The sequence below is a fragment of the Pelobates fuscus genome, chromosome 1 (assembly GCF_036172605.1).
Source record: "Pelobates fuscus isolate aPelFus1 chromosome 1, aPelFus1.pri, whole genome shotgun sequence".
NCBI classification, from domain to species: Eukaryota; Metazoa; Chordata; class Amphibia; order Anura; family Pelobatidae; genus Pelobates; species Pelobates fuscus.
In genome coordinates this window covers 142,837,397-142,859,600 of record NC_086317.1, presented here as the reverse complement: position 1 = coordinate 142,859,600, position 22,204 = coordinate 142,837,397, and the positions used below count along the sequence as shown (strand labels likewise).

At 44.8% G+C, this 22,204-nt stretch overlaps 1 protein-coding gene across 1 annotated transcript in view; it reads left to right on the top strand.

Annotated features, from left to right (window-relative positions):
- The first annotated feature begins 8,752 nt into the window (after positions 1 to 8,752).
- Positions 8,753 to 22,204, top strand: part of MOV10 (Mov10 RNA helicase) — a 92,189-nt gene continuing 78,737 nt past the window's right edge. Inside the window, exons 1-2 of the mRNA XM_063444329.1 lie at positions 8,753 to 8,972; positions 14,178 to 14,274. Of these exons, the coding sequence (XP_063300399.1) occupies positions 8,842 to 8,972; positions 14,178 to 14,274 (228 nt within the window). The 5' untranslated portion in view covers positions 8,753 to 8,841. The remainder of the gene's footprint in view (positions 8,973 to 14,177; positions 14,275 to 22,204) is intronic.

Here is a 22,204-nt window from a genome sequence, read left to right as displayed (position 1 = left end):
CATGTAAGGCGATATCAAGTGGTAGAAAACCGTGGAATGTATGTGGGGATCTTAGATGGGAGAGGACGTATGGGTCTAATGATAAATATATTTGTCCCAGTAGTAAAAATAAATATGTAAGTCCTAGATGCCCAAATAAAGACTATAACTTTTGCCCATATTGGTCTTGTGTGGGGTGGGCGACTTGGGGACAGACAGTAGATAAAGACATGATAGTGACTAAGTTGCCGACTAGCCCTTATTGTAAGTCTATGGAATGCAACCCAGTCCATATACTTATTAATAACCCCGACAAGTTCCTAGATAAGTATGGAAATTTATTTGGGTTTCAGATATACGGGACGGGTTTAGATCCTGGGACATTATTGTTTATAGGAATAGAGACTGATACGGTATCCTCCCAGACTCATCAAGTATACCATTTCTTTTATGAAGAGATGAGTATAGATAATAAGATCCCCCATAACGCTAAAAACCTGTTCATTGACCTAGCTGAAAGTATTGCCGGTAGTCTTAATGTTACCAACTGCTATGTGTGTGGAGGTACTAACATGGGAGACCAATGGCCTTGGGAAGCAAAGGAGGTAATGTCCGGTTCTGAGGCAGTTGACCAACTAATATCTACACAAGCCGATTATCATTTGAGTGTTAGAGGTAAATCTGAGTGGAGATTAAAGACCTCCATCATAGGTTATGTTTGCATAGCAAGGAAAGGAATAATGTATAATACTTCTGTAGGAGAATTAACTTGTCTAGGGCAAAAAGCTTATGATGATGATACTAAAAATACAACTTGGTGGTCGGCTTCAAATGTCTCAGAACCATCTAACCCGTTTGCTAGATATGCCAGTTTAAAGGATGTGTGGTTTGATTTATCCATCACATCTACCTGGAGAGCCCCAGCAAATTTGTACTGGATCTGTGGTAAGAAAGCCTATTCGGAGTTGCCACAGGACTGGGAAGGGGCATGTGTGTTGGGTATGCTCAAACCATCCTTCTTCTTGTTACCGATTGAAACAGGTGAGACTTTAGGTGTTAAAGTGTATGATGTGAATCATAGGAAGAAAAGGGGACCCTTAGAGATAGGCACCTGGGAAGATAATGAATGGCCTCCCCAGCGTATCATAGATTATTATGGGCCAGCCACGTGGGCAGAAGATGGTACCTTTGGTTATAGAACCCCTATTTATATGCTCAACCGCATTATAAGATTACAGGCGGTGGTTGAGATTATTACTAATGAAACATCACAAGCGCTCAATCTCCTAGTGAAACATAATACCAGGATGAGGACAGCAGTATACCAGAATAGATTAGCCTTGGATTACCTTTTGGCAGTAGAGGGAGGTGTATGTGGGAAGTTTAACCTAAGCAATTGCTGTCTTCAAATAGATGACGAAGGGCAAGCAATAGCTGAGCTTACTAGCCATATGGTTAAACTAGCGCATGTGCCTACTCAGGTATGGAAAGGGTACAATCCAAGTAGTTGGTTTGGTAGCTGGTATGAGTGGTTTGGAGGGCTTAAGGCAGTGGTAGGTGGAGTCCTACTGATTTTAATGTTGTGTCTAGTCCTGCCGTGTCTTATACCCTTAGTAGTTAGGTCTGTGCAAAGCCTGATAGGAAGTATAGCAGAGAGGAAGGCTGCTGCACAGATAATGGCGATATATAAGTATAAGGCTCTAGATCAAGGAGAACCAATGCAGGAAGATGAGTGTTAAAAGATTCACATCATAAGATAAGTCTGGTCTGGTTCAAGGTAACTTGCGGTGTAAGCAAAACTAAGGTTATGTGATGCCTCAAGTAATTGTAAAATATCAAGAGGCATCAAAGGGGGGAATGTGGTGGAATCTCGGTCAAAATAAATTTAGTAGGCCGAGATTACCACGTGGCATGTGTACGTGCATATGCTGACGTATCGATCAGTTGGTTGCACGAGGCAAGATACGATCAGTAGTGTACGGAGCATGTGCAAGAATACAGGATATAGTATTCCCCTCCTCCATTGTGCTGGACAAGCCATGCGGTCAAACAGGAAGTTAATTCTTATTTGTGTTAATTGGTTAAGAGAATGTGCGGGTGGAGCTTAATATGGGAGGAGTTATATGCCTATATAAGGAGCCTGCACTATTGTCCGGGGCTCAGAACTTGTGGTATTTTGGTGACGCTAGTCCCTCTGAGTCCCGATCGGTGATCCAATAAAGAATCTCTTCCTTCCTGAAGAAACCTGTGTCCATCTCTCTGTGCTTGGCTTCCGTCAGTTTCTCCGGTATCAACTCCTATTAACACCCCTGATTTGGAGGTTGGCAATGTATTTTATTGTTTCCTTCTTCTCTGTGCATAGAAGGCAGGAAACCCATAAAGACTAACTGTTTTGAAATACCGCCTGACCCAAGGTGCCTGTATATGGCTGAAGGATTCTGTCATATATTATAGGTAGGGATGAGGTTTTCAATTTATTTTTTACATATACATCATTAAAAAAAATCCTTTCTAAACTTGATGAAGGGATATTATATTAAAATAATTTTGAGGTTAAAGTTGTCCTTTAAGAAAGGGGTTTATAAACACAGGTGTATGCGCAGTGGCATGGGGGGGGGGGGGGGGCATGGCCCTCCTAGATCAGACTGTGCCCCCCTTTGTGCCCCCCCAACTGGAAATGAAGTTACTGCTCGCTGGGCTCCCTCCATGTTACTGAGAGCCCAGCCCCTGAGCAGTTGGATCCCAGGCAGGGGAATCCCCCTGCCTGTAAACACGGACAGACACTGGAGGGAGGAGGGAGGAGGGAGCAGGAAGCAGGCAGCAGGCTGTGCTCACTGTGCACTGCTCTCCTGCTCCCCCCAGCAGACACGAAGGGGAGACTTCCTGCACCCTGGAGTATGGTTCCTCCTCCACAGCACCAGCACAGGTATTGCCCACATGGAGCCTAAGGGGGCTGATTTTGTGTATGTTTGTGTGTTTGTGTATAAAGTGTGACTGTAAACTTGTGTGAGTGACATTGTGTGTGTATACTTAATTACAGTGAGTGTGAGTGACTGTGTGTGTATATACTTAATTACAGTGAGTGTGAGTGACATTGTGTGTGTAGACTTTAGTAAGAGTGTGTGTTATTGAGTGTGTCAGTGACATTGTGTGTATAATTAATAATAGTGTGTGTTAGTGAGAGTGTGTGACATTGTGTGTATACTTAATAATAGTGTGTGTTAGTGAGAGTGTGTGACATTGTGTGTATACTTAATAATAGTGTGTGTTAGTGTGTGTCAGTGACGTTGTGTGCATACTTAACAGTGTGTGTTAGAGTGTGTCACATTGTGTGTATACTTAATAACAGTGTGTATTAGTGAGAGTTTGTGACATTGTGTGTATACGTAATAGTGTGTGTCAGTGACGTTGTGTGTATACTTAATAATAGTGTGTGTTAGTGAGTCGCATTGTGTGTATACTTAATAATAGTGTGTGTTAGTGACAGTGTGTCAGTGACATTGTGTCAGTGACATTGTGTGTATACTTAATAAGTGTGTGTTAGTGAGAGTGTGTGACATTGTGTGTGTGTATATTTCAGTAAGAGTGTGAGTGTGTAAGTGACAATGTGCGCTTACTGAAGAGTGTGTGAGTGACCATGCAACCCATTATATTCATAATACATTTTATAGATAAGGAAAAAAATGTTTTACTTACAGTGAACCTGTCAGACAGGTTCACTGTAACATTAAAGGGACGCTATAGTCACCCAGACCACTTCAGCTCAATGAAGTGGTCTGGGTGCCAGGTCCCTCAAGGTTTTAACCCTTCAGATGTCAACAAAGCAGTTTCAGAGAAACTGCTATGTTTACATAGCAGGGTTAATTCAACCTCTAGTGGCTGTCTTCCTGACAGCCGCTAGAGGCACATCTGAGACGCTGGATGCGAAAATCGCATCCAGCATGCAGAACGTCCACAAGAAAAGCATTGAGAAATGCTTTCCTATGGACTGTTTGAATGCGCACGCGGCTCCACTCGGGAGCTGTCGGCGGCGGGGGAAGGAGAGGCCACCAGCACAGAGGGAACCCGGCCCTGGATTAAAGTAAGCTCTTCAGCCCAGAGGGAGGGGGGCCCTTAGGATTGTATAGTGTCAGGAAAACAGGTTTGTTTTCCTGACACTATAGTGATCCTTTATTTAAATTAAACCCATAAATTAAATCCCACAATATTATAAATAAAATCACACCAAATGAATGAAAACATTACCACAGCTATAAATTATATATTCAACGTAAAATGTATGTATTACAGACATCCCAACATGCAAAAATGCATTTCAGGGAGGTGGCCTCACAAGCTACAGCGCCACCCCGCTCCACCAACACACACAGATACACTTACTGTATATACACACACACACACTCTGGCACATACACACTGACACACAGATACAGACATTGAAACGTAAACTGGCACATACACTCAGATACACACACACACACTGGCACTGAGATATACACACTGATGCATACACTCAGATACACACACTGAAACACACACACAGATAAACATACACTCATATACACGCACATATTGATATTGACATGCACACAAGTCATACTTTATAGATTTGCAGCCACCTTCCTGTTAGCTTACCTTTGTGTCCAGGAGGGTGGCTTTCTGAGAGTTCTGTTGCTGGCTGAGGCTGATGGGAGTGAGCATGCAGCAGCAGCTCACTCCAGCCTTTTGCTCTGCCTCCATGCTGCTGCCTCCTCCCGGGCGGCAGCTCTGTGTGAAGCAGGGAGAAAGTGATAGGCTGTCATCACTTCCTCCCTGCCAGCTGATATCACAGGGGCCCGGCTCTTAATGGGCCAGCAAACCTCGGGGCCCTAGTGAAATCATGATTTCCGGTATATTGTGTATGATCTGCGGGTGCCAGGGAGCTGCATTCAACATGCGGGAGTCTCCCAGGACTACCGGGAGACTTGGGATGTCTGGTATTAGGCAGTATGTGTGTGTGTGTGTGTATTAGGCAGTGTGTGTGTATGGGTGTATGTATTAGGCGATATATGTGTATAGATGTATGTATTGTGCAATATGTGTGTACAGATGGATGTATTAGGCAGTATGTGTGTATGGATGTAGGTATTAGGCAGTATGTGTGTATAGATGTATGTATTGGGTAGTATGTGTGTATGGATGTAAGTATTAATCAGTGTGCATGTATGGGTGTATGTATTAGGCAGTGTGCGTTTATGGGTCTATGTATTTGGCAATATGTGTGTAGGTATTGGGCAATATGTGTGTATAGATGTATGTGTGTATGGATGTATGTATTAGGCAGTGTGCGTGTATGGGTGTAAGTATTAGGCAATATGTGTGCAGGAGCAGAGCAAACAGAGAGGAGCAGAACAAGCAGAGAGGAGGCAGCGCAGAGCAAGTAGAGAGGAGCAGAGCAAGCAGAGAGGAGGAGAGCCAGTAGAGAGGAGCGGAGCAGAGCAAGCAGAGAGGAGCAGAGCAAAGCAGCGCAAGTTGAGAGTAGCGGAGCAGAGCAAAAAAAGGGGAGCAAAGCAAGCAGAGAGGAGCAAGAGCAGAGCACGCAGAGAGGAGCAAAAGCAGAGCATGCAAATAGAAGCACAGCATGCAGAGAGGAGGTAGAGCAAGCAGAGATGAGGCAGAGCAGAGAGGAAGCAGAGCAAGCACAGAGGAGGCAGAGCAGAGAGGATCGGAGCAGAGCAAGCAGAGAGGAAGCAGAGCAAAGCAAGTAGAGAGTAGCAGAGCAAGCAGAGAGGAAGCAGAGCAAAGCAAGTAGAGAGTAGCAGAGCAAGCAGAGAGGAGGCAGAGCAGAGAGGAGCGGAGCAGAGCAAGCAGAGAGGAAGCAGAGCAAAGCAATTAGAGAGGAGCAAAGCAAGCACAGAAGAGGCAGAGCAGAGAGGAGCAGAGCAAGCAGAGAGGAAGCAGAGCAAAGCAATTAGAGAGGAGCAGAGCAAGCAGAGAGGAGGCAGAGCAGAGAGGAGCGGAGCAGAGCAAGCAGAGAGCAAGCAGAGCAAAGCAAGTAGAGAGGAGCAGAGCAAGTAAAGAGGTGTAGAGCAAGCAGAGAGGAGCAAGAGCAAAGGAGGCACAGCAGAGCAAGCAGAGAGGAGCAGGTATTGTGGCCAGTGTCCTGTGCCACATCTAGGTTCTGATAAAAGTGAATTAATTGTCGTGATTACAGTGAGTGCTGTGAGTGTGACAAAAGTGACTTACCCCTGAATGCAGACAGTGAGTGGTATGACAGTGGCACTTACTCTTGACATTGCAGACAGTGGTGTGACCAGAGATTGCAGGCAGTTTGCAGTGCGGCCCCACATAAGGTGTGAAACCTTACCTACCTGAGAGTGCAATTTGCAGAGGGACTGAGTGAGCGGAGCAGACACTCCAGACAGTGGCACTACTACTGTAAGTAACGTGAACTTATATTGCAGCTTTTGATTAAATGATATGTATGTACCCAGGATTCCATATTGTGAGCATGAGAATGAAACAAGTAATTTTAGTTTGTGTTGGTATACTATTCACCAACTATAGGTCAGCGCACAAACTTTAGTGCCATCCATTTTTAGTTGTTCACGGAAGTAGAGCTAAATCTGCTCTTCTTACAGGAAAAAATAATTTGAGTTAGCCTTTCAAAATACAACTTTGTGTCACTTTAAAATGCTTAAACTCTGAGTGTAGAGAATACACTGTTAAAGGACCACTCTAGGCACCCAGACCACTTCAGCTTAATGAAGTGGTCTGGGTGCCAGGTCCAGCTAGGGTTAACCCATTTTTTTTTATAAACATAGCAGTTTCAGAGAAACTGCTATGTTTATAAATGGGTTAAGCCTTCCCCCAAATCCTCTAGTGGCTGTCTCATTGACAGCCGCTAGAGGTGCTTGCGTGATTCTCACTGTGAAAATCACAGTGAGAGCACGCAAGCGTCCATAGGAAAGCATTGTAAATGCTTTCCTATGCGACCGGCTGAATACGCGCGCAGCTCTTGCCGCGCGTGCACATTCAGCCGACAGGGCGGAACAGAGGAGGATCGGAGGCAGAGAGCTCCCCGCCCAGCGCTGGAAAAAGGTAAGTTTTACCCCTTTTCCCCTTTCCAGAGCCGGGCGGGAGGGGGACCCTGAGGGTGGGGGCACCCACAGGGCACTATAGTGCCAGGAAAACGAGTATGTTTTCCTGGCACTATAGTGGTCTTTTAAGTGACCATTTTCTATGTTTGTGAAATATTTATATAAAAGTGTTCAAATTCCATTTAAATTGCATGTTATAAATTATTTAAAAATTAACCCCCCCCCTTCCTCCCCCACAAAAAAACACTATAGTTTTGTAATCATTCTGGCATCATGAGATATTGTTAACATGGCATATGTAAAGCACATAGACTTTAGCATATTAAACAAGGTGCTGGAAATCTGAATTTTGTTAACTTTTAAATGTTCTCCACGTTTGTGTGTGTGTGTGTGTGTGTATATATATATATATTATATATATATATATATATATATATATATATATATATTATATATATATATATATATATATATATCCCATACATACGCATACACACACACACATTTTGTAATTGCCCCCCTACTTTTGTCCCTGACCCCCCATGTGCCCCCCCTAAATATGAATGCTGGAGACGCCACTGTATGCTTGTCAGTCAAATGTGTCAGGGAGGGGACTACTTACCCATTTTCATTATCTTAGCAGAGAGGGTTGTCAACTAATTAATACCTGTCTGCCCCCAGTTGTTTTCCTCACCTTTTTTCTATAGTCACCAAAACAACTTTAGCTTAATGTAGCAGTTTTGGTGTATGGACCATGTCCCTGCAATCTCATTGCTCAAATCTCTGCCATTGAAGAGTGAATTCACTTTGTTTAAGTAGCCCTAGTCACACCTCCCTGCATGTAACTTGCACAGCCTTTCTTAACACATCCTGTAAAGAGTCAACTAATGTTTAAACTTTCTTTTTAGCAAATTCTGTTTAATTTAGAATGTTTTATCTCCTGCTCTGTTAATAGCTTGCTAGACTTGCAGGAGACTCCTGGGAGGGATTAAAGTTCAATTTACAGAGCAGGAGATAATTTTTTTTAAATTTTTGTATGCAGACAGTGTGAGCCACAATCAGAAGTGCGGCTTGGGCTGCATAAACAGAAACAATAGTGATTCAACTACTAAGTGGCAGTAAATTGAGCAGTGAAACCTTAGATGCATGACATATACACCATAACTGCTTCATTAAGCTAAAGTTGTTTTGGTGATCCTTTACATTAAATCTATTGCTTTTTCTCTGAACCAAACCATTGCAAGGACATTTGGGGAAATATAAAGAAAAGTGACGCATTTTATAATGGCTTTATTTTTTACTTGGGGTCTTCCTGTTGTCGTACCCAGTCTCTGTGAGAGCTAGAAGTACTCTGTCTGAACTGATGGTGCAAACTTGATGGTGCAAACTTGGCAGAGAGAGATCAGCTAAAAAAAACAAAAAACGAAAATTCAGATAAATTGCACCATAATTTTGCCAAAAATTAGGTGTACATGTGCCTGTAACACTGATAACTATCCCCCATTGTTTTTGCATCTTTGTCCCTGAGATAATGCAGGTGCTCAGAAATCTGTGTATAATGGGATTTGCAGTCCACAACAGCTGAAGTGACAGATTATGCCCAGTGACTCACTGTCAGAGTGTTAAGTTTCGTTTCCCTTTAATGGGTGGATCTTTAGTTTCATTTTTCATTCTGCCACAGTATATAAAGGTGCCTCATTTTCTTTCCATCCAGTTGACTGTTTTCCAGGGTATCCAGAAAAGGAGAACACCTGTACTAATATACCTACTGTGTAAGAAGAAAATGCCTAAATTCAACAAGCGAGAAATAAGAACTTGGGGTGAAAAGTATGTGCAGTATCTTATAGACACTGAAAGAGGAGATGTTTCAGATAAAGAAGAGTTAAGGCACATTTTTACTGAATTTAAAGAAAGGTGAGCTCATATTTGTATATTTAAATGTATGCACACACATTTCTGTTATGTAATTTATGTAAGTGTATGTGTGTGTGTATCAATAATAAACCAGCACTCCTAGGTATCCGCTTATGATAAACATTTTCCTTTATTGATATATTTTTTTTTATTTTTATGAATCTTTATTTTTGTGTGCATAAGATTAACAATTATTCATACCAAGCCCCAACAGTGGTGGCAAGAAAGATAACTGAAAGCATAAGAAAGGTCAAGGCAAACGAGTATACTGCACAATTTTTTAAGTAATGTGAGGTACAAGCTATATCTAACGCCGGTCCAGAGGGGGGGGAACGGGTATTTTGTGCTTTACCCGCGGTCCCAGGCTGGAGGAACGGCCGTTTCCACCCTCCGTGGGACTTGCCTGGTGTACAGGTCGCGGGTGCTGTGTCTGGCCGCCGTCTGGAGCGTGTGTCTCCAGGCTCGGATCGGAGCTCTCCCCTGTCGTTAGAGGCATTGCGGTACCCGGCTGGGTGAGTTTTGGGGATGGTATTGTTGTTAATATTGCCGATGTCCGCCAATGTCCGCTGGCAAACACGTGCGGTGGCCATGATGGTGAGGCCCCGCCCCCTTGATATTTCAATTCATTTGCGTGAGAAACTGAAAACAAGGTCTGCATTTCAGTTCTGTACCAGAACTTTCATCAGGACATAGTTCTGGTACAGAACTGAAGCACACACGATCCAGCGCACTCACTCAACCACTAAACAGCAACTTCAACATGGGCAAAAATAATGGAGGTTTATTTACATTATATGATTACATGGGGGGATGGCTGCACTCACCTAAACATGCTTAAATGGGTGCTGCTGGGGGCCATATTATACAAAAAACAATACACAAGATCCAGTGCACTCTCCTATCTACTAAACAGCAACTTCAATGTTGACAGATTTTATTAGTTTTTAAAAGTTTTTTCAAAAACACCTAATTTAGGCAAAAAAATAATGGGGATTTAGTTACATTTTAGTGACCTTATATGACCATTATATGACCTTTGGCAGGTCCTACTCTCACAGTCTAATGTCTGCTCTTATGAGATTAACCACTTATCCTACTCTCACAGTCTAATGTCTGCTCTTATGAGATTAACCCACTTAGCCTTGTACTGCAGAGAGCCTCAGATGGAATTTTTTCCCAAGTAAGTTATTTGGACCTCGGACCCGAACACGGATATATGACTGTATGTTCGGGTTGGAGTTCGGTGTTCGGCGATTTAATGACACTTTTTGAAAGGCTGCAGGGCAGCCAAGCAACAAGCGTTTGACTCGTGTGCCCTTAGAAGCCATCACAGCCATGCCTACTAATGGCATGGCTGTGATTGGCCAGTGCAGCAAGTGACCCAGCCTCTATAGAAGCTGGTCACTTAGTATTAGTAAATTATGCCCCTACTCGCTATACTGCGAGTAGGGGCGTGTCTATTAAACAGTGAGCAGCCTGTGGCTGCTCACTGTTAAAAAAAAAAAAAAATCCCCCCTCCTGAGCCCCCACCCGCAATGCGCGAGTGGGGGCTTTTAAACTAAAGAGGGGACCTATTGCCCCCCCCCGGCCCCTACCCTGCGCGGTGGGTGGGGGCCCAAAATAACAATAAGGGGGGGACCTATTGTCTTTTTTTAGCCCCCAAAAAGGCCAAATAAAAATCCAGAATAACTGACCAAAAAAAAAAAAAAAAACGAGCGCAAAAAATAAATAAAATCCTTCTTCACCCATGGAGGGCTCCGCGCAGACTGAGCTCTGCAGGGTGGGAGAAGGCTTATAAAGCCTTGCCCCGCCCTGCAATACGGCTCAGAGCACTCTGATGGGTTTAAGCCATCCAATCAGAGTGCTCTGACAGGTAAATGTCCTGTCACAGCACTCTGATTGGTTGGCTTGAAATCCACCAATCAGAGTGCTCTGTGTCATGTTACACAGCGTGGGAAAGTTCTTTGGAATTTTCCCACGCTGTGTAATTTGACTCATAACACTCTGATTGGTTACTTAATCCACCAATCAGAGTGCTCTATGTCATTTTACACAGTGTGTCAAAGCACTCTGATTGGATGGCTTAAATCCACCAATCAGAGTGCTCTGAGCCTAATTGCAGGGCGGGGCACGGCTTTATAAGCATTCCCCCGCCCTGCAGAGCTCAGTCTGCGCGGAGCCCTACATGGGTGAAGAAGGATTATTTTTTTGGGCGCTCGTTTTTTTTGTTTTTTTTTAAGTGCGTCAGTTATTCTGGATTTTTATTTGTCCTTTTTTGGGGCTGAAAAAAGAAGATTTTAGAAGAAAGAACACATCAAATGGTAAGTCTATTTTTTTTTTACAGGTATTTAGACAAGGGTCCCCCCTCATTATTTTTAGGATAAGGGTAGGGGTAATTTTTTTGGGGGGAGGGGGGTGACTAGGTGTTTGGGGACCCCTAGTCATCTGGGGGGGATTTTTTATTTATGGCTCCCACCTACCGCTCAGGGGTGGGGGCCGGGAGGGAGGACATTAGGTCCCCCCCCCTTATTGTTATTTAGAGCCCCATTTTAAGGTAAGATGGCAGTTCGTCCAAAGTGACTGAATCTAGGATTCCCCTGATGCGCAGGTTATTCCTATGGGTTCTATCTTCCATGTCAGCAATTTTGGTAACTAGTAAAGAGTGGGATTCTTCTAGAAGGTGATTTCATCAACAGTTTCATTATGAGCTGTACAAAGCTCGTCCATCTTACCCTCCAAGTGTTCAGTCTTGTCACCCACTCCACTTGATGTCCCAGTGGAGTTCAGCAATTTTCTTCAAATGCACCTATAGTGTGAAGCAGTGTAAATTTTATTTTCCAATGCTGGGGAACTCTCTGAAAGTCGTTCCAGCACTTTGGATTCTGACGCGGTGTCTGACACGGGAAAGAGCATGCTTGTGTACGTGCCATCTTCTCAGTCCCTCGGCTGTTCCTGTTTCAATGGGCCAGAGGATCTGGAGGCATCAGGCTGTCTCTCCTATTTGGAGGGGGCCATAGTCTATGTCTTGTCTGGCTTGATTTGTGAGGCTAGGTGCCGTGATTTATCGCTGGATATGCTGTTACGGCCTTCTGATGCACAGAGCTAATCCAAAATTCACCTGTTCAGCAGTTCCACTTGGACACTGCTCATTTTCTTGAACTCCTTTTATTTATTTTTTACACATACTTCATTTAAAAAATAATCTAATTCCTTTCCAAACTTGATGAAAGGATTATATTCAAAAAAATAGCTGTGAGCAATTTCCTTTTAATGAAAATAACATTAGAGTTATTTTTATTTCTCTCTATTTTCTCTTTATTTTTAGTCAGTATGCTTTGGGTAAATAAAATGTACTTAAAATACATTAGCTGTGAAGTATACTTTTCCTCACAGATTTCAGGAATAAATATATACTGCTACTCTAAGCTTATAATCAACTTTCCCATGATGAACACAAAAACACGAGAATGGTATAGGTGTGACTTGTCTTCTGAATGCCAGTGTTTATATATATATAGTAATACTGCATGGTCACGGACATTTGTTTCAGTAAGTTAAATGCCTATAAGGTGTGGCACACATATATGAAATATTTCATAGCGTTTCTGAGTAAAGTATACCTTCTATGTGTTTACTGATGACAGCCTTGAAGTATGCATTCAAAGTCATAAATTACGTTAATGGATATCAGTGTATTTGATAAATAATCTGTGGGGACAGTTCACTAAACACTGTAGTGAACATTGTAGTGAATTAAAAACAAATTGCAATATCTAGACAAAAGTGCTGATTTGGAAACATTCCCTAACTGAGATACAGTCGCCACTTGGCTATTTTTGCATACATTTTGCAAATAGCTTTTAAGTTTAGTGCAACATTTTATGTTTAGTGAATAAACCCCATAGTGCTTTGTGGTTTAAAAGGAATAGCTAACTGTTAGATCCCAGAGTGCATTGTGCTCACTTGAGCTGTGTGGGAGGTGTTGGTCAGGTTCCTCACTATGTATTATTCTGCAATCAATGAACATCAATGGAGCAGAGCCCATGTGCTGGCTAAATCTAGGTGTGTGACCTACATTTATAATAGAATTTGCAAAATAGTAGTCAGCCAGTAGTCAGATGTATCCACTAACAGGGTTATTCAGTTAAGGGAGAATTCAAGGTACAAATAGCCAAATTGGACACATTCCAGTTGGTCACGTTGACCTTCAATTTGAAACTTAATTTAATGACTAAAACGGTTTCTGAGAATTGCAGTTTTTATGCCAAAAATAGCTGGGTTATAAATAACCTCATACTTGTTCATTTTACTAGCTTTAGTATAAAGTTTTGCAATTCTTCACAAATTCCCAATTTAATGGCTATTCCTGGTAGCCTTTTTTTAAATGAGTTGTATAAAGATATTTATTTTCAGATATTCATTAAAGTGTTAATTATCTAAAATGTGAATGTATTTATTTGCTAATCACTAGATCACAGGAAATGAGCAACTCAAATGCAACATTCAGGCAGAAAATTGCTAACTTGGTAGAAATCGCCTCTTCCACTATAGTTACAACTTGCCTAAGTGTTGCAGTTCATATTTAAACTTGCATTAGTTGGCTTTTGTTTGAGGGGGAAAAAAATGAATTTTACAATTTAAGTAAAAATAGTCTAAAAGGTATTTTGGTCTATTCCTTAAAATCTACCCTTCATTGGACAGCTCTGTGAGCAGAGGTGAATAAGCATCAAATAATTTCAGTTTAATTGTTACATAGATGCTGCCTCGTTAGCAATGCAAATGAAAACAGTGCTGTTTGTCAGAATCGGTGCTAGATATTTTGCATTGCCCATGACTGTTCGTTTCTGTCAGACAATCATAAGGGTCTTTGGACTAAAATAGATTCACTTATTTGAGCCATTTACCATGTATGTCCAATGCTTCTCTAGGAGAAACATTGGATTCCATGTATCTTATGGAGAACCAGTGGATTAGTGTGACTTCTGCACATGTGCCATGTCTGCAATACTTTTCTGTAAGATGCAACTTATTTAAGTCATGACTTCGAGGTAGAAGGATCAGGCTGCAGTAAGGAGCCTGTCCTGGAGTGTGCGTACGTGTTTCTTAAAATTTACATTGTGACAACCCCATGGTGTGCTTTTTATTCTATGACAAGCTGTATTGTTCTGTTTGAAAATGCTTTAATATTTCCCCCCCCTCCCACAGGGATTTGCATAAGAAACCCAGTTTTTCATCGGTACTCTATGGCCTTCGTAGAGCTGGAAAAGCATCAGTACATGGAAATACAGTTCATTTCAACCAAGTATGTTTATTTGTTGTTGTTTTTTTGCCATTGGATTCTGTTGAAAATGTGTGGCTTACAAATAAAGAAAACAAGTTTGTCTGAGCAAATCATCTTAAAGGAACACTCAAAGTACCATAACTACTACAGCTGCTGTAGTGGTTGTGATGCCAGGAGTTCCCTATTATCCTCCTTGTATAGTTAGTCAAAAGTTATGAGAATGGTTTGACAACTTACCTAGAGTCCACCTGCTGCCTGCTCTTTTGCAGCTGGGAAAATCCCTGCACTGAGCTAAACTCGGCAATGTGCAGCAGAGCTTAGCTTGGTGGAGCTAATGATGGCTCCTAGCAGGAGCTTCATTCTTAGAAGCAAGCTGCACCTGGCGAACCCAAGGTAAGTTGTCAAAACAGTTTGACTTCTTAACCTTGGAGGGTGTCTGGGCTCTCTTGGCACCATAATCCCTACAGAGGGCTGCAGTGGTTACGGTGTTTGGATTGCTTGCATATTTATAAATATATAACTTATACTCCAAATGTTTAGCCATGCAAGAGGGCCTAAATGCTATTAAACTTTTTTTTTTTTTTTCTTTTTCTTCATGGTGATTGATCTTTATTCTCCCCTTGAATAGCAACATGTAAAGAGAGTACAAAATATTTATAATTCTATTCCGTTTAGGTGCAAGATATGTGGCTGTTGAGGTTTCCTTTTAATATGAAAAACAAAGCATCCTGCTGGGTAGCATTTATTTCAGTGCAGCCCTGCAGCATATATTTTGAGCAAGTTTCAGCAAGAGCATAGATTAGCCAGCTTATATTTCTGATACGGCAGATATTGGAGATATTCTAAGCACCAAAACAACTTTAGCCTAATAAAGCAGTTACTGTGTACAGGCTGTTCCCTTAGTCGCACTACTCAATTCACTCCAGTAGTTTCCCATTGTATTCCCTTTGAAGGCTGTCTGAATAAATCTTTACTTGTTGAGGAGGGATTAATTTAATTGGTATGGGAGTGTCCTTGACCTGAGAGCCAATGTTATTGTGCATATGTTTTTACTGTAGTCTACTCTCAGGGGATTGACATAAAAGACCAGTGTGGCTACCAATTATGCTTTGGAAACTGCAACGGTCATTTTGGCCTTGAAGCCATATGTCTTCCATGCGTATCAGGACCCCTCCCCCAGGCTCCTTCCATGCAACTCAGCCGCGTCTGGTGTTAATTAGGGGAGGATTCAAGCTATGTTTTTGAGATAGAAGTGGCAGGATTTGGAGATCGACTCGACATGAGAGGTCGGAGTTAAAGAGGACACCTAGGCAGCGAGCCTGTGAGGTAGAGGTGATGTGGCACCATTGACTTGGAGGGAGACAGACATATGAGTAGCATCACTTGAGGGAGTAAAGATCAGAAGTTCTGTTTTGGACAGGTTGAGTTTAAGGAAGTGAGCAGCCATCCAGTTGGAAATCGCGGAGAAGCAGTCAAAGACATGTCAAGATGGGCGGGGAGAGATCTGGAGAGGACCGGTAGATTTGTGTGTCATCTGCATATAAATGATGATGGAAGCCAAAGGAGCTGATGAGTTTACCAAGGGAGGGAGTGTAGACTAAGAACAATAGGGGACCAAGGACAGAATCTTGGGGAACGCCAACAGAAAGGGGCTGGAGGAAGAGGCAGAGCCAGAGAAAGAAACATTGAAAAAGCGCTGGGAGAGGTAGGATACGCACCAAGAGAGAGCAGTATCTCGTAGACCGAGATTACGGAGCATGAGAAGAAGCTGTTAATGATCAAGTGTCAAAGGCAGCAGAAAGATCAAGGAGAATTAGGACAAGGTAATGGCCGCAAGACTTGGCAGCAATTAAATTGTTGGATACTTTGGTCACAGCGGTTTCAACAGTGACGAGCAGAATCCAGAATAAAGTGGGTCAGGCAGAGAGTTGAAGGCACACTATAGTCACCTAAATTACTTTAGCTAAATAAAGCAGTTTTAGTGTATAGATCATTCCCCTGCAATTTCACTGCTCAATTCACTGTATTTTAGGAGTTAAATCACTTTGTTTCTGTTTATGCAGCCCTAGCCACACCTCCCCTGGCTATGATTGACAGAGCTTGCATGAAAAAAAAAACCTGGTTTCACTTTCAAACAGATGTAATTTACCTTAAATAATTGTATCTCAATCTCTAAATTGAACTTTAATCACATACAGGAGGCTCTTGCAGGGTCTAGCAAGCTATTAACATAGTGGGGATAAGAAAATCTTAATTAAACAGAACTTGCAATAAAAGCCTAAATAGGGCTCTCTTTACAGGAAGTGTTTATGGAAGGCTGTGCAAGTCACATGCAGGGAGGTATGACTAGGGTTCATGAACAAAGGGATTTAACTCCTAAATGGCAGAGGATTGAGCAGTGAGGCTGCAGGGGCATGTTCTATACACCAAAACTGCTTCATTAAGCTAAAGTTGTTCAGGTGACTATAGTGTCCCTTTGAATTAGGGGAAGTCTGTCAATCTCTCATACACAACTCTCAAGGATCTTTGAGGCAAATGGCGGCAGTAGCGATATAGGATGATAGTTTTATGGGGAGTTGGTGTCGAGGTTGGGCTTTTTGAGAATTGACGTTATAGTTGCATGCTTGAAGGGTGAAGGAAAGGGAGTGAGAAGGAGACAGTGCAGATGAGATATGAAGGAATAGGATCAAAGGAACAGGTAGTGGGGCGAGAGTATCGCAGCAGAAACTTCTTCTATTGTAGTTTGTACGACTAAGCATAGAACAGTGAAGTGAGTGGGGTTGGGTGATGTATTGGAACGGGAAGGGAGAGAGGTTAGAGAACTCTTCCCTGATTGTAGAAAACGTCTCAGTGAAATGAGTTGCAAAGTTTGAGGTGGACAGGATGGTAGGGGAGGGGGTGCAACATGGTGAAGGCAGGGCCGGCGCTACCTGTAAGGCGGACTAGGCAGCCGCCTAGGGCGCCCCTTGGGAAGGGGCGCCGCCAGGAGCGCCGGCCCCCCTAATGCTGCAGCCGCCCGAGCGCTCTGTAGAGAGCCTCAGGCGGCTGCAGCTTTGCCCGGGCTGGTGCGTCCATGAGGGCGCACCGCCCGGGCACAGCATGAGGAAAGGGAGGGGGCTGACAGGAGGGAAGCGCTCCCTCCTGTCACTCCCTCTCTGTAGCGTGACCGAGCGCAGTATAGTCCGCCGGTACAGGGAGCATCTGTCTCCTGTACTCGGACGGACTAACAGGAAGTGAACACTGGTGTTCACTTCCTGTTAGTCCGCCGGGTACAGGAAACAAAAGCTCCCTGTACCCGCGGACCATGATACAGAGCTCGGCCACGCTACTATAGAGGTAGGGGAGGGTGGGGGGAATAAATAGAGAGGGGGGGGGGGGAGATAAATACATGGAGAGGGAGGGGAGGAGGAGAAATCAATGAAGAGGGAGGGGAGGAGGAGAAATCAATGAAGAGGGAGGGGGGGAGAAATAAATGGAGAGGGGGGGGGGAGAAATAAATGGAGAGGGGGGGGAGAAATAAATGGAGAGGGGGGGAGGAGAAATAAATGGAGAGGGGGGGAGGAGAAATAAATGGACAGGGAGGGGAGGAGGAGAAATCAATGGACAGGGAGGGGAGGAGGAGAAATCAATGGACAGGGAGGGGGGGAGGAGAAATAAATGGACAGGGAGGGGAGGAGGAGAAATCAATGGACAGGGAGGGGAGGAGGAGAAATCAATGGACAGGGAGGGGAGGAGGAGAAATCAATGGACAGGGAGGGGAGGAGGAGAAATCAATGGACAGGGAGGGGAGGAGGAGAAATCAATGGACAGGGAGGGGAGGAGGAGAAATCAATGGACAGGGAGGGGAGGAGGAGAAATCAATGGACAGGGAGGGGAGGAGGAGAAATCAATGGACAGGGAGGGGAGGAGGAGAAATCAATGGACAGGGAGGGGAGGAGGAGAAATCAATGGACAGGGAGGGGAGGAGGAGAAATCAATGGACAGGGAGGGGAGGAGGAGAAATCAATGGACAGGGAGGGGAGGAGGAGAAATCAATGGACAGGGAGGGGAGGAGGAGAAATCAATGGACAGGGAGGGGAGGAGGAGAAATCAATGGACAGGGAGGGGAGGAGGAGAAATCAATGGACAGGGAGGGGAGGAGGAGAAATCAATGGACAGGGAGGGGAGGAGGAGAAATCAATGGACAGGGAGGGGAGGAGGAGAAATCAATGGACAGGGAGGGGAGGAGGAGAAATCAATGGACAGGGAGGGGAGGAGGAGAAATCAATGGACAGGGAGGGGAGGAGGAGAAATCAATGGACAGGGAGGGGAGGAGGAGAAATCAATGGACAGGGAGGGGAGGAGGAGAAATCAATGGACAGGGAGGGGAGGAGGAGAAATCAATGGACAGGGAGGGGAGGAGGAGAAATCAATGGACAGGGAGGGGAGGAGGAGAAATCAATGGACAGGGAGGGGAGGAGGAGAAATGGACAGGGAGGGGAGGAGGAGAAATGGACAGGGAGGGGAGGAGGAGAAATGGACAGGGAGGGGAGGAGGAGAAATGGACAGGGAGGGGGGAGAAATAAATGGACAGGGAGGGGGGAGAAATAAATGGACAGGGAGGGGGGAGAAATAAATGGACAGGGAGGGGGGAGAAATAAATGGACAGGGAGGGGGGAGAAATAAATGGACAGGGAGGGGGGAGAAATAAATGGACAGGGAGGGGGGAGGGCAGGGTGGGGGGAATAAATGGACAGACAGGGAGGGGGGAATAAATGGACAGGGAAGGGGGAATAAATGGACAGGGAAGGGGGAATAAATGGACAGGGAAGGGGGAATAAATGGACAGGGGGGGGGGATAAATGGACAGGGGGGGATAAATGGACAGGGGGGGATAAATGGACAGGGAGGGGGGGTAAATAAATGGACAGGGAGGGGGGGATAAATGGACAGGGAGGGGGGGGATAAATGGACAGGGAGGGGGGGGGAATAAATGGACAGGGAGGGGGGAGAAATAAATGGACAGGGAGGGGGGAGAAATAAATGGACAGGGAGGGGGGAGAAATAAATGGACAGGGAGGGGGGAGAAATAAATGGACAGGGAGGGGGGAGAAATAAATGGACAGGGAGGGGGGAGAAATAAATGGACAGGGAGGGGGGAGGGCAGGGTGGGGGGAATAAATGGACAGACAGGGAGGGGGGAATAAATGGACAGGGAAGGGGGAATAAATGGACAGGGAAGGGGGAATAAATGGACAGGGAAGGGGGAATAAATGGACAGGGGGGGGGGATAAATGGACAGGGGGGGATAAATGGACAGGGGGGGATAAATGGACAGGGAGGGGGGGTAAATAAATGGACAGGGAGGGGGGGATAAATGGACAGGGAGGGGGGGGATAAATGGACAGGGAGGGGGGGGATAAATGGACAGGGAGGGGGGGGGAATAAATGGACAGGCAGGGTGGGGGGAATAAATGGACAGGCAGGGTGGGGGGAATAAATTGAAAGGGGGGGGATAAATTGACAGGGAGGGGAATTGACTGGATTAGGAGGGGGAATGAGAGTGGGGAGGGGGAGAAGAGAGTGACAAGGGAGGGGGAGAAGAGAGGGACACGCAGGGGAGAAGAGAGTGACAAGGGAGGAGGGGGGAGAAGAGAGGGACAAGAGGAGGGAGAGGGGGAGAAGAGTGACAAGGGAGGGGGGAGAGATTGACATCCATCACACACACACAATGCACCCCTTGCACACAGAAAAACACACAATGCATTACACACAGACACACACACACAAGCAATTCAACCCTTACACACAATGCATTCCTTACACACACTCAATGCACCCCTTACAGACGCACACACTGCATCCCGTACATACACAGAAACACTCATTGCAGCCCTTACACATACAAACACAGATTCACACAATGCATTCCTTACACACATATCAGGACATCCCCTACTCCTGTGAACAAACTAATTGGTGGAACATGAAGGTGGACCCTGGGGCCCAGACCTTGAGCTGTGCAAAGGGCCTTAAAAAAAAATGGAGCCTTCTTCCTGTTCTCCCAGAACACAAACAGCCTCCAGAGAGCCTGTTCTACACCAGACCAGTGGAGCCAGACTGCAGGTAGAGCCCATCACCATCCTCATCTGATTGTAAGTAGGCAATCTAGTATATTATTCGTGGCACTAATCTCTAATTTACCTCACATTAAAGGGACACTTTAGTCCCCAGAACCACTGCAGCTTAATGTAGTGGTTCTGGTGTCTATAGCCTGTCCCTGCAGGCCTTTTAATGTAAACACGGTGGCACTGCAGCACTTGCGTTAGTTAACATGGGGCATTGTGATGTCATATCGGGGGGGGGGATGGGGGCGGCAAACTTTACTTTTGCCTAGGGCGGCAAAAATCCTTGCACCGGCCCTGGGTGAAGGAGCGCATTAAAAGTGTGAAATAGGCATTTGGGTTGGCGGGACAGTGTGCTTATGAGGGTGTTGAAGTAATTTATGTTTGCAGAGGAAAGAGCCAGAGTGTAGGAGCGCAGCATAAATTTTATAGTGGAGGAAGGCCGGTGCAAAGTGAGACTTTCTCCAATAGCATTCAGCAGTTCTGGAACATTTTTATATGAGGTATCGGGTCAGCTTGGTGTGCCAGGGTTGTAATTGGGAACGCTTGCTGCGTTTAAATGTAGGAGGTGCCATGATGTTGAGAGGACAGAGTGGAGTTCTACAGTGAAGTTAGATTTGAGATGGGTAAAAGGAGTTTGGTGGCGAGATCAAGGCAATGGAGGTTTCTGTGAGATTGGAGAGTTGAGGGTGGTGAAATTTGGGTACAGGGTATGCCGATGTCAAAGGTCAGCAGATGGTGGTCAGATAAAGGAAATGGAACATTGGTGTGACGAAACCAATCTCGCCACATTGTATTGGAGGAGCCTGGTTGCCCGCCTGCTGCCTCTGGACTATGGACCGGCAGCGAAAGGGTTAATTTTACTGTGTAGAAGGATTTATTTCTCCCTTTCTGCACAGCAGTTCGGTAGATTTCATCTACCGAACAAACAGCCGTTCACCAACCTCCCCAGAGCCGTGGGAAGCCGGCCGGCGTTGTTAATTGGCCACCCAGAAGCTGGAGTGTGCTGCCAATTTACCTCCCTGAAGCTGCGGTTAATTGCCTGTTAACTGTGTGGCCGCTGTTACACTTAGCGGCCGCTAGGTGGCGGTGTTCTGGAGCTCCCCGGGCAGCCAGCACTTTTCTGCCCGGCTTTCATGCACCAAAATCGGACACTTTTCCGTGCAGGCACCGCTGAACCTCCAGCCCCTGGTTCTCATTCGTATGGATTTGGTGAATGCAGGGAAATTCGGTAGTTTGTTTTATGTGAACTGTAGTAACCCAGATAGCCTGCCATGGAGCCTGTTCATATAATTAAAGACTTTAGCTCCATGGCAATTAAAATGTATTCGGGTGGTCTGGGTGCCATTCACCTAATAATGTGCACCCAGACCTGAGCTATCTGGGGATATGTTACATGTCTGTGTTTTATGTATAAAATGTGTCTGTATGTATTTTAAAGTGATAGTCTGTTTCTGTGTCACCATGTGCATAATGGAGTCTGGCCTTTGTCCTAGGAGATAATTGAATTACTTCATTAATTATCTCCAGGGCAGGGAGGAGGAAACCAGGATGCATTGTGGGAAAGTATTGTGGCTGTGTGTACGAAAATGATACATGTCTGTCTGCTGTTTCAGTCTTCCATCTGGTCCCCTAGGGGAGTGTCCACCAGGTGGGAGACCTGAATAAATACAGGGGCAGGTAGCCCTGAATAAACAGACCACTGCTTGACCCTCAACACGGAGCCTTGTCTCGTTCTTGGGGGGGGATTCACTGTATGCTGATAGGGACTGACTGCCAGGAGTGTAAGCCGCTTGGGAGCTTTTCCTGTTCGTCTGCTAGCAGCAATTCGTGAGGTTCCAGTTCGG